Source organism: Pectinophora gossypiella, chromosome 15 (assembly GCF_024362695.1).
Source record: "Pectinophora gossypiella chromosome 15, ilPecGoss1.1, whole genome shotgun sequence".
NCBI lineage: Eukaryota > Metazoa > Arthropoda > Insecta > Lepidoptera > Gelechiidae > Pectinophora > Pectinophora gossypiella.
The window spans coordinates 8,601,881-8,614,540 of NC_065418.1; the positions used below are offsets into that span (position 1 = coordinate 8,601,881).

The 12,660-nt window shown below is 37.9% G+C and overlaps 1 protein-coding gene across 1 annotated transcript; it reads right to left on the bottom strand.

The window, feature by feature from the left end:
* Nucleotides 1-4,953: 4,953 nt before the first annotated feature.
* On the bottom strand, nt 4,954-7,722 carry LOC126373466 (probable basic-leucine zipper transcription factor I). The gene is made up of 2 exons (XM_050019625.1): nt 7,711-7,722; nt 4,954-7,482 (listed from the first exon to the last, which is right to left on the bottom strand). The coding sequence occupies exons 1-2, from the start codon at nt 7,720-7,722 to the stop codon at nt 4,954-4,956; spliced, it is 2,541 nt and encodes an 846-aa protein (XP_049875582.1).
* Nucleotides 7,723-12,660: the final 4,938 nt, after the last annotated feature.

The following is a 12,660-nucleotide window of genomic DNA, read 5'->3' on the forward strand; positions in this document are numbered from 1 at the left end:
TACTTAACAACAAACGTCATTCTTTTAAGTTTGCTATCTATATACATTAAAAGAATGTAAATTTACTGTCAATTGACTGTCAATCATGCAATTTTTTGTGCACATCAAATTGACACTGTCAGTATCTATCAATCATAAACTTATAATTATTTGAACTTGTTTTAATTTGTCTTCTGATTTCTGATTTCTTATTGTAGGTACAAAAAAGCAGTGTGAAAGTCTATGAAACAAGTTTATGAAACAAAAAGAGATACGGTCAAAGAATAAGTAAGCAACCGAGAGAGACAACGATAGCAGACAACGGTAACCCATCAGTACATCCACGTGTTTCAAAACTTCATTAATCGGTTTTGATGGATTTGCCCCACCAAGGTACCTATTGAGCATTTTTCTTTTTTATTACGTTAATACATTTACAGCTTTAAACTTCGAATGCATTTTTTGCTTAGTCTTCCTTCTCAGTATAACAATGTTTTTGTATTGTCCACGTAAAGTAAGAATTTACAATGTACTTAAATGTACATTGTTTTCTACCATGAACACAAAGCCAACAAATAGTAAGTTAATACACGCATTGCGCAAAGTATGTGGTAAGGTGGCCACAATTTGGCTTGTGGCTACCACGAGACATGTTCTAAAATTGGAAGGCTTTCATACAGTCACGAATACAATACAATTCGAAGAACCTATGAATTATTATAATTGTCCCTAAATGCTGTATTGCGTCACTATAGTATGTCGTGGTAAATATTGTTTCTATATTCTTCTTATATCGAGACTTTAAGGTTACTTGGAAGAAATTTTTTTATAGTAATAAGAGCGCTCTTTGTAATAGGTCCTTCTTAAGGAATGATTTTAGTGCATATTTTTTGTTGGATTCTATCAAATCATCTAACTATTATTACTTTAAAAGACCCCATCGGGTGGTTTTCTCTGCGCGGGTTGGAAGGTCAAACAGGCAGTCGCTGCTGTAAAAAACCGGACCTGTCAAAATCGTCAGGTTAGTAAGCGGGGAAAGAAAAACGGGATAATACTAGGGGGGTTAAAAGTGCCTATCGGGAATCGTGAGCCCAACGCTCTAAGCGTGGAAGGCACGTTAAACCGATGGTGCCGGGCTACTAGTCCAAATACCTCCACTAACTCGCAGTGGAAAGGCGTGGTGGAGTATGCTCCTTACCCCCTCCCTCCTGTTAATTGAAGGGAGGCCTGTGCCCCGCAGTGGACGTGTATCTTAACGAGCGACACGTGTCTCTGCCTACCCTGACAGAGATTGCGGGTCTGTGTTATACTCATAATCATACCTATATGACAACACATTCGTCGCGAGTCTCGATACAAGTCGAGAATACAATGTTTTCAAATTGCCCATAAATTACCAACTTCAACAAAATACACAATAAGGAGAAATTTCAAGTTTCGTAACACAACCACATCACGGCTTTGCTACTTGACTTGAAAACTAATCCTATAATAATAATAGGTATCTAGTTGGTTTGTTAATTTAATGTTTTTACTAATAATTTCTTATTTAGTGCGACAGAGTCCTAAAGCGGGTACATTATATTGCTCATGACTGCACTGCCAACTGAGCAACGGCTAATGTTTTATACAACAAGCCTAAATATTATATTGTATATACTATATACCACTGCCTACCCCTTCGGGCATATAGGCGTGATGCTACGCTATGTGACGAAGAGTATTGATGTATAAAAAGAAAAAATCACTTACCCTCTGACGTAGACTTGTAATCGTTTATTCGTCACCACATTACCAGACTTCACCGGCCAGACTTAATAAAGTTTTTACTCTAATTTGTACATCTGATAGACGTGCTCTACAAAATCATGTTGATTAGGGCAAGGTCGTCGGTTGGCCCAGTTGGGAATGTACCATAGCTTTAAAAACATAACACTGCTGTTTTCACTTCATAATTATAAGTAGAACACTTTGTTTCTAATAACAAGTAGGATGAGATAATTAGATTTATGTTGTGTTAGTTTGAATGTGATAATGGGGAAGCGCGCTATAGAGTGACTTATGTCGAGGAAGGGTAGTTATTCGAACACCGGAAGTCACTATTATCATTATCGTAAACGCAAAAATAGAATCTTTTACTACGTACATAGATCATCATCATCAATTTAAAAGCCACGCTCTTGTCGGTGCAGCATTTTCCATGCTACTTTTTAGGGAAAAATAAGGCAGTGGTTTCCCTCTTGCCTTCCGCCCGCAGTACTCAGTCTGGCGCAAGTGGGATGGCGCCCAGAGTAGTCTATTACAAAGCCATACTAGGACTCCTGTCCTCCGCCTCTGAATAGTACTGACAGTTACTGCTGCCCTCTGTCAGGTTCCAGGTTACAGTCCCTGTGACTTGCCCCTTCCGTCCTGCATTGCCGTACAGATGGCTCCCATCTTCGCCTCTGCAACCGTTGAGGTCTTCACCCGTATCCCTGGGCTAGGGTTCTACGTTATACCCCGTAGGCCAGGGTCTGGTAACGTACATAGATACGTCGCCAAATTACGTTAGGTTCTAACTGGATATTTCCAAAAGGACAAAACAATATAGGATATAATAAATACAATACGGGATTTTCCAAGCTACGTTCTCCAAAAAAATATATAGTTGGCGCTGTATAAATTTGCCTTAAGCTACACACACATTACGCAATATAAGTAAGTACAACGCAAAAAACACCAAAATGTAATTTATATTATTACAATTGTAATGTTTATCAAACAGGCCCCTGGCAGATTCAAATGGTACTTAGATACGTTCTCTGGCATTCTCCACTTTTCGCCGGTATTGTTTAGCACTTCAATCAATAAAGATTTCACTATATACCTACCTATCTATCACACATTCCATCTCTGGTATTTAAGTTCTACAAAATCGCGTAGATTCGAGCAAGGTCGCCGCTCGGTTGGACAGCCAGTGTTGCTTCACCGGTCGTTAAGAAGACAATAAAGATCCCTCCACTTCGTTGCCTTAGGCCGACCCACATACACTAAGTAATAGTTGTAATTAAACATGTATAAACTCAATCGCTACTTGGCCACTTTTACTATTAAAAATAAAGAAATTGATATGGATTTGTCAATAGAATAGAACAGCAGTTCAATTTTCGAACATAGACTCTTATTAACAGTGATTGACACGAAATAAAACATTTGAGTTACTTCTTCTTCTTCTTATCGTGTGCGTTGTGAGGTGGAATACCAGCCCCATGATGAGACTGGTATTTGAGTTACTCATTATTTTAAACATGTCGTAAATAGAAGTTTATAAGTATATTTTCTCGCAATGCTTAAATAAACACTTTTTATTGGTAATACAGGTAAGTGTATTGTGTATTTATTATTGTGCATATATTTATTTGTAGATGTATTGTACTTAGTTTGCACCCGCCATCTTTGAACTTGTGCATATTTTCCTCCCCTTACCGTTGTCTGGAAGAAATCGCTTTAAGCGTCAACGCCGTCACTTACCATGTACGGTCACGAGCATTAATATGTATACACTTTTGTACTATGTCACATTAACTTTTTTGACAAATTGAACTGTAAGTCTCACTAAACGTCAAATATGTTAGTGCGACAGAGTCCTAAAGTGGGTCCATTATATTGCTTATGTATGACTGTACCTAGGTAAGTCTCTTTTGTAACAATCTTCTTTTGTTTTGCGATTGATGAATGTGGAGGAAGCAAGAGAAGTGTGTCAGGATCGAAGCAAATGGAATTGTATAGTCTCTGCTTACCCTGGTGGGAAATAGGTGTGATTACGTATGTATGTATGTTCTTTTCTTTTCATGGAATACAAAATTATTAGAATTATTATTTAAATTGAACACAGAATTATTTGAATTGAACACAGTTGCACACAATACAGTGACGAGCAGTGGTTGTATTATACGATTTATACGCCATTGCCTACCCCTTCAGGGATACAGGCGTGATGATAAAATATAGTAGAGCATAAAATATGCAGCATAACCAATGGTACTATCATTCGGGGCTTCGGCTGCATTCAGTTGGAAAGTTATTTGTGGGTTATAAATTCATAGCATTATAAGCAGCTACCAACGTAAGCCTTCCTGTAGCCCTCTGGGCCTCTGTGAGAAAATCTGTGACCAGCTATGAAAGATGATCTAGATAGAATTATATAATAGCTTCGAGAAATGCAGTAGGTACTTTATCAGTACTACATTTACTTGCGGAATATAATAAATCTGTTAACTTTGCATGCCTAATCTTATTGTTGATAACTTTAGTGAAGTTAACATTAATATTATACTTATCTTTATTGTACGAACGAACCACATGGTATAACAAAAGGTGGCTTATCTCTAAAAGAGATCTTAAAAAATATTCAGGTACTTAAACGAAAAACAATGAAGGCCTTAATACGACACTTACGCAATACAAGAAGATTACGAATCTAAGGCATGAATGTTAAACCGTCACTGTTTCCGTATTTCGTATGCAAACAGTAGGTGCTGTCGCTTTCTACGATATATTAGATATTACACCGTTTTGCAATTCAATCGAGAGCGGAACAAGGATGCCTACGAGTACGCACAAGCCAAATAGGCAAGCAGTTAAAATTGATTGATTCTTCATGATAAATATTCCTCTACAATTAGTTCAACAAAGTTTTTACCGCGGGCTGTCGACAAAATGACATGTTTATAGCTTGCTTGTGATAGGAAATATGGATACGAATACTATTTCTCAGCGCCTTCGCTTACTACGATAGCAAACATTTTAAATTAACATAACTCAAGCATATTTGGTAGGCACTTTATTGTTAACAATAACAATTATTACTATCACAACCACTTAACAGATTAGCATCAGTCAACAAAAATCTGTCTTAATTACTTCCATAACGATTACACTAACTTAAGTAACTATTAATCACAAAACAGTCCGTTAACAAGTTAAAAGGTAATGCTAACGATCCCAAACATGTCGAATTAGTGAAAATTTCTGCGTACGAACAGGTACCGGTATTTCCTTTTTCACTTCAATAGGGACTACTTTTTTTACTACGTAAGGTTTATTGACATTTACGTAAACATTTTTCGTTACAGGAACAGGAACAAGTTTCTCTACCTCGACCGGGACGGGTTTTTCCACTTCCACTTTTTCCATCTTTACTATCGGAACTGGGATGGGCCTTATGATTTCTAGAGGCACTGGGTATGGCTGAGGTACCTTTACAGCGATCGGCTCCGGTATTGGCACGAAAACAGGCGTAGGCACGGAAACATGCTTAATAATTTCTTTTTTAACAAATACAGATGGTTCGTTTGATATAGCTTCTGCTTTGGCGATAGCTTTTTGTTTTTCCAGGAAATTCTTCTGGATAATTTTTTCTACCTCTCTAGCATATTTTTTACCATTGTACTGCGGTGCATATTGTAGAGGTTTGAATCCTTTCTCTAGATATATGTTATGATGAGGGAAGTTTGCAATCTGTTGTGATAATTGCTCCCCTATATTGTGTCCTTGAAACAGGGGCTTTAAAATTGAATGCATTTCTGTCCTCTTCGGTTCTAATTTTCTTAAAAATTCAAGGCGCTGTTGTTCCTGCCTCATATCTTCTGCTTTCAGTTGTTCAGCTTCTAGTTGTGTATCTAGTCTGTGTGCCTCTTTTTCTTGAGCTTGCAGTTTCTCTTTGAGTTTGTGGGCTTCTATTATCTCTTTCATTTGATGACGTTGAACTGCTTGCAAGTCCAGTTGTTTCGCTTTTTGTTGTGCTTCATATTCAGCTTGTATATTTTCTGCTTCTAGTTTATGTTCATGTCCAACCGATAATTGTTGAGCTTCTAACTTATGGGCATCATATTCCGCCTTCAACTGCTGAGCGTCATGTCGTGATGGAAGATGTAGAGCTTTTAGTTTCTGAGCTTCATAATTGGCTTGACGCTGTTGAGCTTCGTATCTAGCGTTATGTTCCTGATCTCTCAGTTGTTGGGCTTCATATTCAGATTCTAATTGCTGTGTTTTATATCCTGATTCTTCATAAGGAACCTGAAGTTGCTGCGTATCCAACTTCTGGGCTTCGTACCCTGTTTGAAACTGTTGAATTTTATAACCATCCTGAAGTTGCTGGGCTTCCAATTTCTGTGCTTGTAGTTGTTGAGCTTCAAATGCTGCTTCGAGCTGCTGCGCTTCTTGCTTCTGTGCTTCATGCCCTGTTTGAAATTGTTGAGCTTCATAGGCAGCCTGAAGTTGCTGAGCTTCTAATTTATGTGCTCTATAAGCTGCCTCTTGTTCCTGGGGTTCGTAACCGGCTTGAAGTTGTTGAGACTCATAACCGGTTTGGATTTGTTGAGCTTCTAATTTTTGTGGCTCATATCTAGCTGGGATCTCTTGAACCTCTATCTGCGCTGCTTCTAATTGATGAGCTTGCAATTGGTTAGAAGCTGCTAACTGTTGTGAAGCTTCCAATTGAAGGGCTTCTTGATGATGATACTGAGATTCAAGCTGTTTCTGAGAGTTAATTTGTTGAATATCGATATTTTCGAACTGATGAGCCTGCAGTATGTTTAGTTTAAGGCGTTCAGCGTCCAAGTGATGATTTTCTAATTGAGCTTTTAATATTTGCTGAGCCTCTAGTTTACTTTGTAAGCCGTATTCATAGGGTATTAACTGAAAATTTGGATGAAGATTTTTATGTTGTTCTGGCTGTAAAAGTAACTCTTTAATCCCGTCAGTTTGTAAATCTGGATGAAAGTCTGGAGAAGTTCCAGTATTTACTGGTTTCCCTTTGGGATAGAAGTATAGGTAAGCGTAGTTTTGTGGTCGCCATTGTGGTCTTTCTTGTGATAATCTAATGTGTTCCAGTGGAGCCTCTACAGATGGAATATTTGGCTCCTGTAAATAAGGCACAGGTGTCGGAGAAATTTGGTGTTGTAGTTGCAATTGGTCCAATTGTGATGGCTTTTGTAATAGCTGTTCTGAGTGATGTATTAAATTTGGAAGGAGTTGTAATTCCAACGGCAGTTCAAATTTCTCTCGTTTTTGTATTTCAACTTGTGATGATGGAGGCACGTTGTTCTCCGGTACAAGTTTGTTTTGTTCCTTTTCCTTGCTTGGTGTATTCTGAATGGCTTCTATTACTTGAATCCGCTGTTTTCTGTTAGTTTCCAAATTCTCAACATTTTTTTGTAATATTTGACCACCTTCGTTAAGAGCATTTACTATTTGTTCTTTAATTTGTTTATTTAATTGAGAATGGTTCGGTTGGGCTGGAGGTGGAGGTGATTGGTGTACTTCGATCACGCTTTGTCCGGACTCCAATGATCTTATTTGAGACGGTGTGAGGTACATTATTACCTCTTTCATTTCGTATTTTTGTTGACGTTTCTGCTGCTCCTTTGGTGGTGATTTGTTTTCATTGAAAACTTGAGGCCCTTGGTCCTTAGGGTCTGCTTGCACTGCTACTAGCAGCACTGCCGCCAACATAATCCATACCTGAAAAGAAACATGAAAAACGAAATAATTATTTAGTTTAAAATCTATAGAACATTTCAATGATTCTGTTATTGTCAATGCTTCATGCTTTTATTTCTTTTTAATTGAATTGAATTATTGCATTACATTAGAATAAATGCTTCTATCGCACTTGAAATTTATCCTTTAATAAACTTAGTATTAATGGGTATCTCTATGATAGTGTATTTTGATGACTTGTGTACTCACTGGCAAATCCATGGTCGCAGCAATTACCGGCTGCTCTCAGTGGGCGCGGTCGACCGTCTGTTCGGATATCAGGAAGAACAACAATTTTATACGCCTATTGGTATTCAAAAACGCTGGCAAATTCAAAACGCGCTCTTTCTATTACGTCGGCAGAATAAAATTGACCCCTAATGCTAATTTTGACTCGAGTTCAAAATGATCATGCATCGGTGTTATAGTGAACATCACCCACAAGCAGTGGGTCACGTGAACCACAGCGGATTAATTAAAAGTTATGTAAAACAAACAAACTCGTGAATATAATTCTTGAGAGCAAGTAATTACTTAATTTTCTTTTTGACTTCGTAACTAAGCCACGTCAGAACTTGTGAAGTTGTGAGAATACACTTCTATAATTACGATCGTGAGTCTATACATGATTACATACACATTTTATATTATTTTAAAAGTGGCCTGTACAAGAGTCTGAGGCCTTGTTTTAACACTCGCTGATAAAGTTTTTCATAGTCTATCTGTCAGATAAGTTTTGGGTAAGCTGTCAGATAGTAATATAATCTGCAAATAACATACTGTTAAACGGCCCTAAATATAGATCCATGTGTAAATTAATAACAGTGGTAGTTAGCTCAGGAGCGGACCCAGCTTTTAACTCAGGGGTTCCACCAGGTCGCAGACAACCTATCTCCATAGAGAATTAGATAAAATTGCAATGGCCATGCCCAACCTGTCGTCCAGAGGGGTCATGACCACCATGACCCGCCCCCCAGGGTCCGCCCATGGTTAAGCTTCAGATCTGTAAGCAATAGATAAGTACTGCAAGTAGGTAGTAGATACTATTCCAAAGAATTGAATTCTCAAATATTTACATAAAAATATTCGGTAGATCGGAAACGATACCCATTAAAATAATCATAAAAGATAATTAATAATGCATCTAATGAATGAGTACACTTTACATAATCGGTTTTATAGCATAATATTTACATATATTAACATAAGATAGGTTTCTGAAAATTAGGCAATTGACTAATATTTCTATTAATTAATATTAAAGCAGCAAATTTGTTTGAAAACGGGGATAGAAAGACAACTTGCAGTCACACTTGATACAAAATAGAATAGCATTTATTGCATAAAAAATGGTACGTAAGGGCGTTTGCAAACTAACGACGACTGTCGTCAATATAGGGCGGTGACGTCATCGACCTATCGTCCCTGGTCTGTAAGCGCACTAAACGGTAGACAGCATAAGTACTTACTTAATTTTTTTTTACATATTAAACATTTCGCTTCAAGTAGCATGCGAAAATCCAACTTCCAACCACATTTGATGCTTGCGTCCTACTACATACTTACTTATGACTCGCCGATCGTGTGGTGACAAGTTAGCGGCGCAGCTTCCTCATTATTATAAATAATCATATTTTCAGGGCCTTACATATGCGACAGATTTTGATTTGGGAAAACACTGCCCTATTTTCCCTAAAAAGTAACACCGTGGTGAATATTACATCGACAAAAGCGTGGCTCTTAAATTAGTGATGTGATGAGATATGCGATAAACACTTAATATAGGCGCTTACACACCAACGACACTCACTTGTTTTGCTGACGACCATGTAGCGACGACGTCAACGGCGCACCAACGACGACGACGACGTCACCAAATTGTGACAACGACGTCACGTCAGGAAAGTTGCATACCCGCGAGGTGCCTAGTTGATTCGCTCAGAAACAGACCATAAAACACTAACGTGTACGGGTAATATTTTACCGATCGGAGAAATACAATAATTTGCCACTTGACTAGACTAAACCCTCAGTTTATCAATTGAAATACACAAAATAAAATGTAGCAATACATCATAGGAGATAAACCTACGAGACTTTTGAAATACCACACTACCCCCGTTTCACCCCCTTCTTCTTACTTTTCTGCCGCTTCTTCTTCTTTGCAAGTCCCAATAAATTGGCCACGCTTACGGCATTGAAGGTCTTTAATTTATTTTATTGTATGGTATTTTATTTTGTTTTATTTTTTATTGTATTGAAATGTAATTTATAATTTGTAATGCTATGGGACTAGTAAGTACCTGAAATAAACGATAAATAAATAAATAATAGTGCAGGTGTTAGGGCATTTAGGACAGTACAAAAGGTGAGCCGTAGTTTGTGGTGATACTCCACACTCGCACTCATCGCAACTATCAACCAGGTATCCCCACCTGCAGAGATAATCCTTCTTCCGCTTCGCTTTTGCGAACCCTGATGGAAAGTAGGCGTGAGCTTAAGGATGGATGAACTTTGTCGCTAAACCTATTTTTTATCAATTTCTTACAAATCTAAATCAATTTTTTCGCATCTGGGTTAATTAATGTAGATCACGAAATATAAGCCTACTTATTTGTTACATCAGTCGCAACATGAACCTTGACTAGCACCCTAGTTTATATTTTCACATCATTTTAATTAATTGAAATTAATGGGCCGATTAGCTGTTACCATTAATTTCATCATAGATAATTATTTCCATCTTAGAATCATCTAAAGCAGTTTATCAAAAAAAAAAATCTAAAAAAAGTAATATCGCTTTTTGTCATATTGTTGACATTGTTTATATACAGGGTGTTAGTGACATCGTAACGAAAAAAAAATGGAACGCCTATTTTATTGTACTAAAAACGATGGTGGGTGTTTTTCTTGTCGCAAATGTTTAATTAAGATTTTCAATTTTTACTGTGCCGCAATGTAAGTCGAACAACGCGCCACACAGACGCTAAACTTACGCGCGGCTACGTTACGCGTGCGTGATACGATGTTGATATCTAGGTAGGAGTTTTCATTCTCTTGTATTTAGATGCTTAGTGGTTCAACGTTTAAAAATGTTGTTTGTTGAAGTAGAACACCTACTGCCACGATTTTTCACGCACGGTACCTACCTACCAGTTATTAAAACGTTCCTAACTTATTAACAATAAAAACCCTACTCTTGCCTTACCTTAATTGTTATTCCTTCGGATGAAGTACCTAGGTAGGTACCCTAGAACATGTCACGTCACGTAGGTATGCAACATCGCGTTTCCTCCGCGGTAGGTAGGTATCACACGCACTCACAAACACAACACCTTGCTCTTTAATAAACATCAACAATCTTCCATACTTTTGCGCAGTAAATGGTCTATGATCTATCATCATAGTCGACACTACTCATTTACAGAATGAAACAAACACTCACAAACACGAAAAAAATATCCTCGAAAAACATCACGCGATTCGGGTCAAGCTTAGTATTCGACTGAGCGGAAGTAGTGTTGCCGCTCGATAGTGCCCTATCGATAGTTTTCGATCGAACTATCGATAGTTTACCAAAAAACGATAGTATCGATAATTAATCGATAGTATCGATACTATCGATAGTATCGATAGTATCGATAGCTCTTTTTTGGCGATACTATTGATAAGCAACGATAGTATCGATACTATCGATAGTATCGATAGTTAAAAGATGAAAAACTATCGATAGTATCGATACTATCGATAGTATCGATAGTTGAAAAACAAAAAACTATCAATACTATCGATACTATCGATAGTATCGCTCTTCGATATTACGCAAGCTATCGATACTATCGATAGTATCGATACTATCGATAGTTTTGTATGATCGATAGTGACCTTAATTTCGATAGTATTGTAAAAAAAATCCTATCCACTCCACTTAACAGTGTTTTTTTTAAGTTTAGAGAATTGCCTACTTCAAAACCAAATATCCACTGCAAAAACACTCACGAAATATAAAATATATTAAATACGAGCTTTAAATGGTGTGAATTGTTCCACACAATGCTACATTCAATACTATCGAAATTAAGGTCACTATCGATCGTACAAAACTATCGATAGTATCGATACTATCGATAGTATCGATAGCTTGCGCAATATCGAAGAGCGATACTATCGATAGTATCGATAGTATTGATAGTTTTTTGTTTTTCAACTATCGATACTATCGATAGTATCGATACTATCGTTGCTTATCAATAGTATTGCCAAAAAAGAGCTATCGATACTATCGATAGTATCGATACTATCGATAGGCCTATCGATTGGGTACATGATTTTGGCTGTTTACTATCGATAGTAAAACTATCGATTTTTCGGCAACACTAAGCGGAAGCGCGCGGCGGCGTTAGCGCAAAGCATCAAAGGCGCCGACTAAGGGCGCCGACCGACGACGCACCGGCCGCGGCCGAGTCGAGCCGACGACTAGAGAGAGAGAGAGAAGTATGTTTATGGTGCAAGTGACAGAGAAAGAAATAGTATCTGTTCGTATGCCTACTTTATTGGCGAGCGTTGCCCTTGACCCGTGCGCCGGCTATTCACCTGCGCATAGCTGAAGTTGTAGATACGTTATTATTATTATTGATGACATTGATAAAATTTAATAATTAGTAATTTTTATTTGTTTATTTTAAATGTGCGTTCTATGCAGCTTAAAACACAATATGGGACTGAAAAAAATCTAATTTTTTTATGAATTTGGCGACAGGAAACTTCACTTGATACCTACCAACTCAAAGAAATACCTAGTATCTGTTCGTAATGCCTTCTTTATTGGCGCGCGTTGCCCTTGATCCGTGAGGCTATTCACGTCCGAGTATCCATCAAGACAGATCAAACAAACCCTAACTCGGAGGTCTTGCGTCCCAGGATCCTTTAATTATGTCTTAGAACCTTCTTGGCCTATGTGGTCCAGTGGTTGAGCGATGGGATGCGGAGGGTCCGGGTTCGTATTCCGGTGGGGACATATCACAAAAATCTGTTTATAAGGCCTTTGGTTGGGACGTTACAGGCTGATCACCTGATTGTCCGAAAGTAAAATGATCCGTGCTTCGGAAGGTACGTTAAGTCGTTGCTCCCGTCTACTAGGTACTTATGTAAACACGTAGC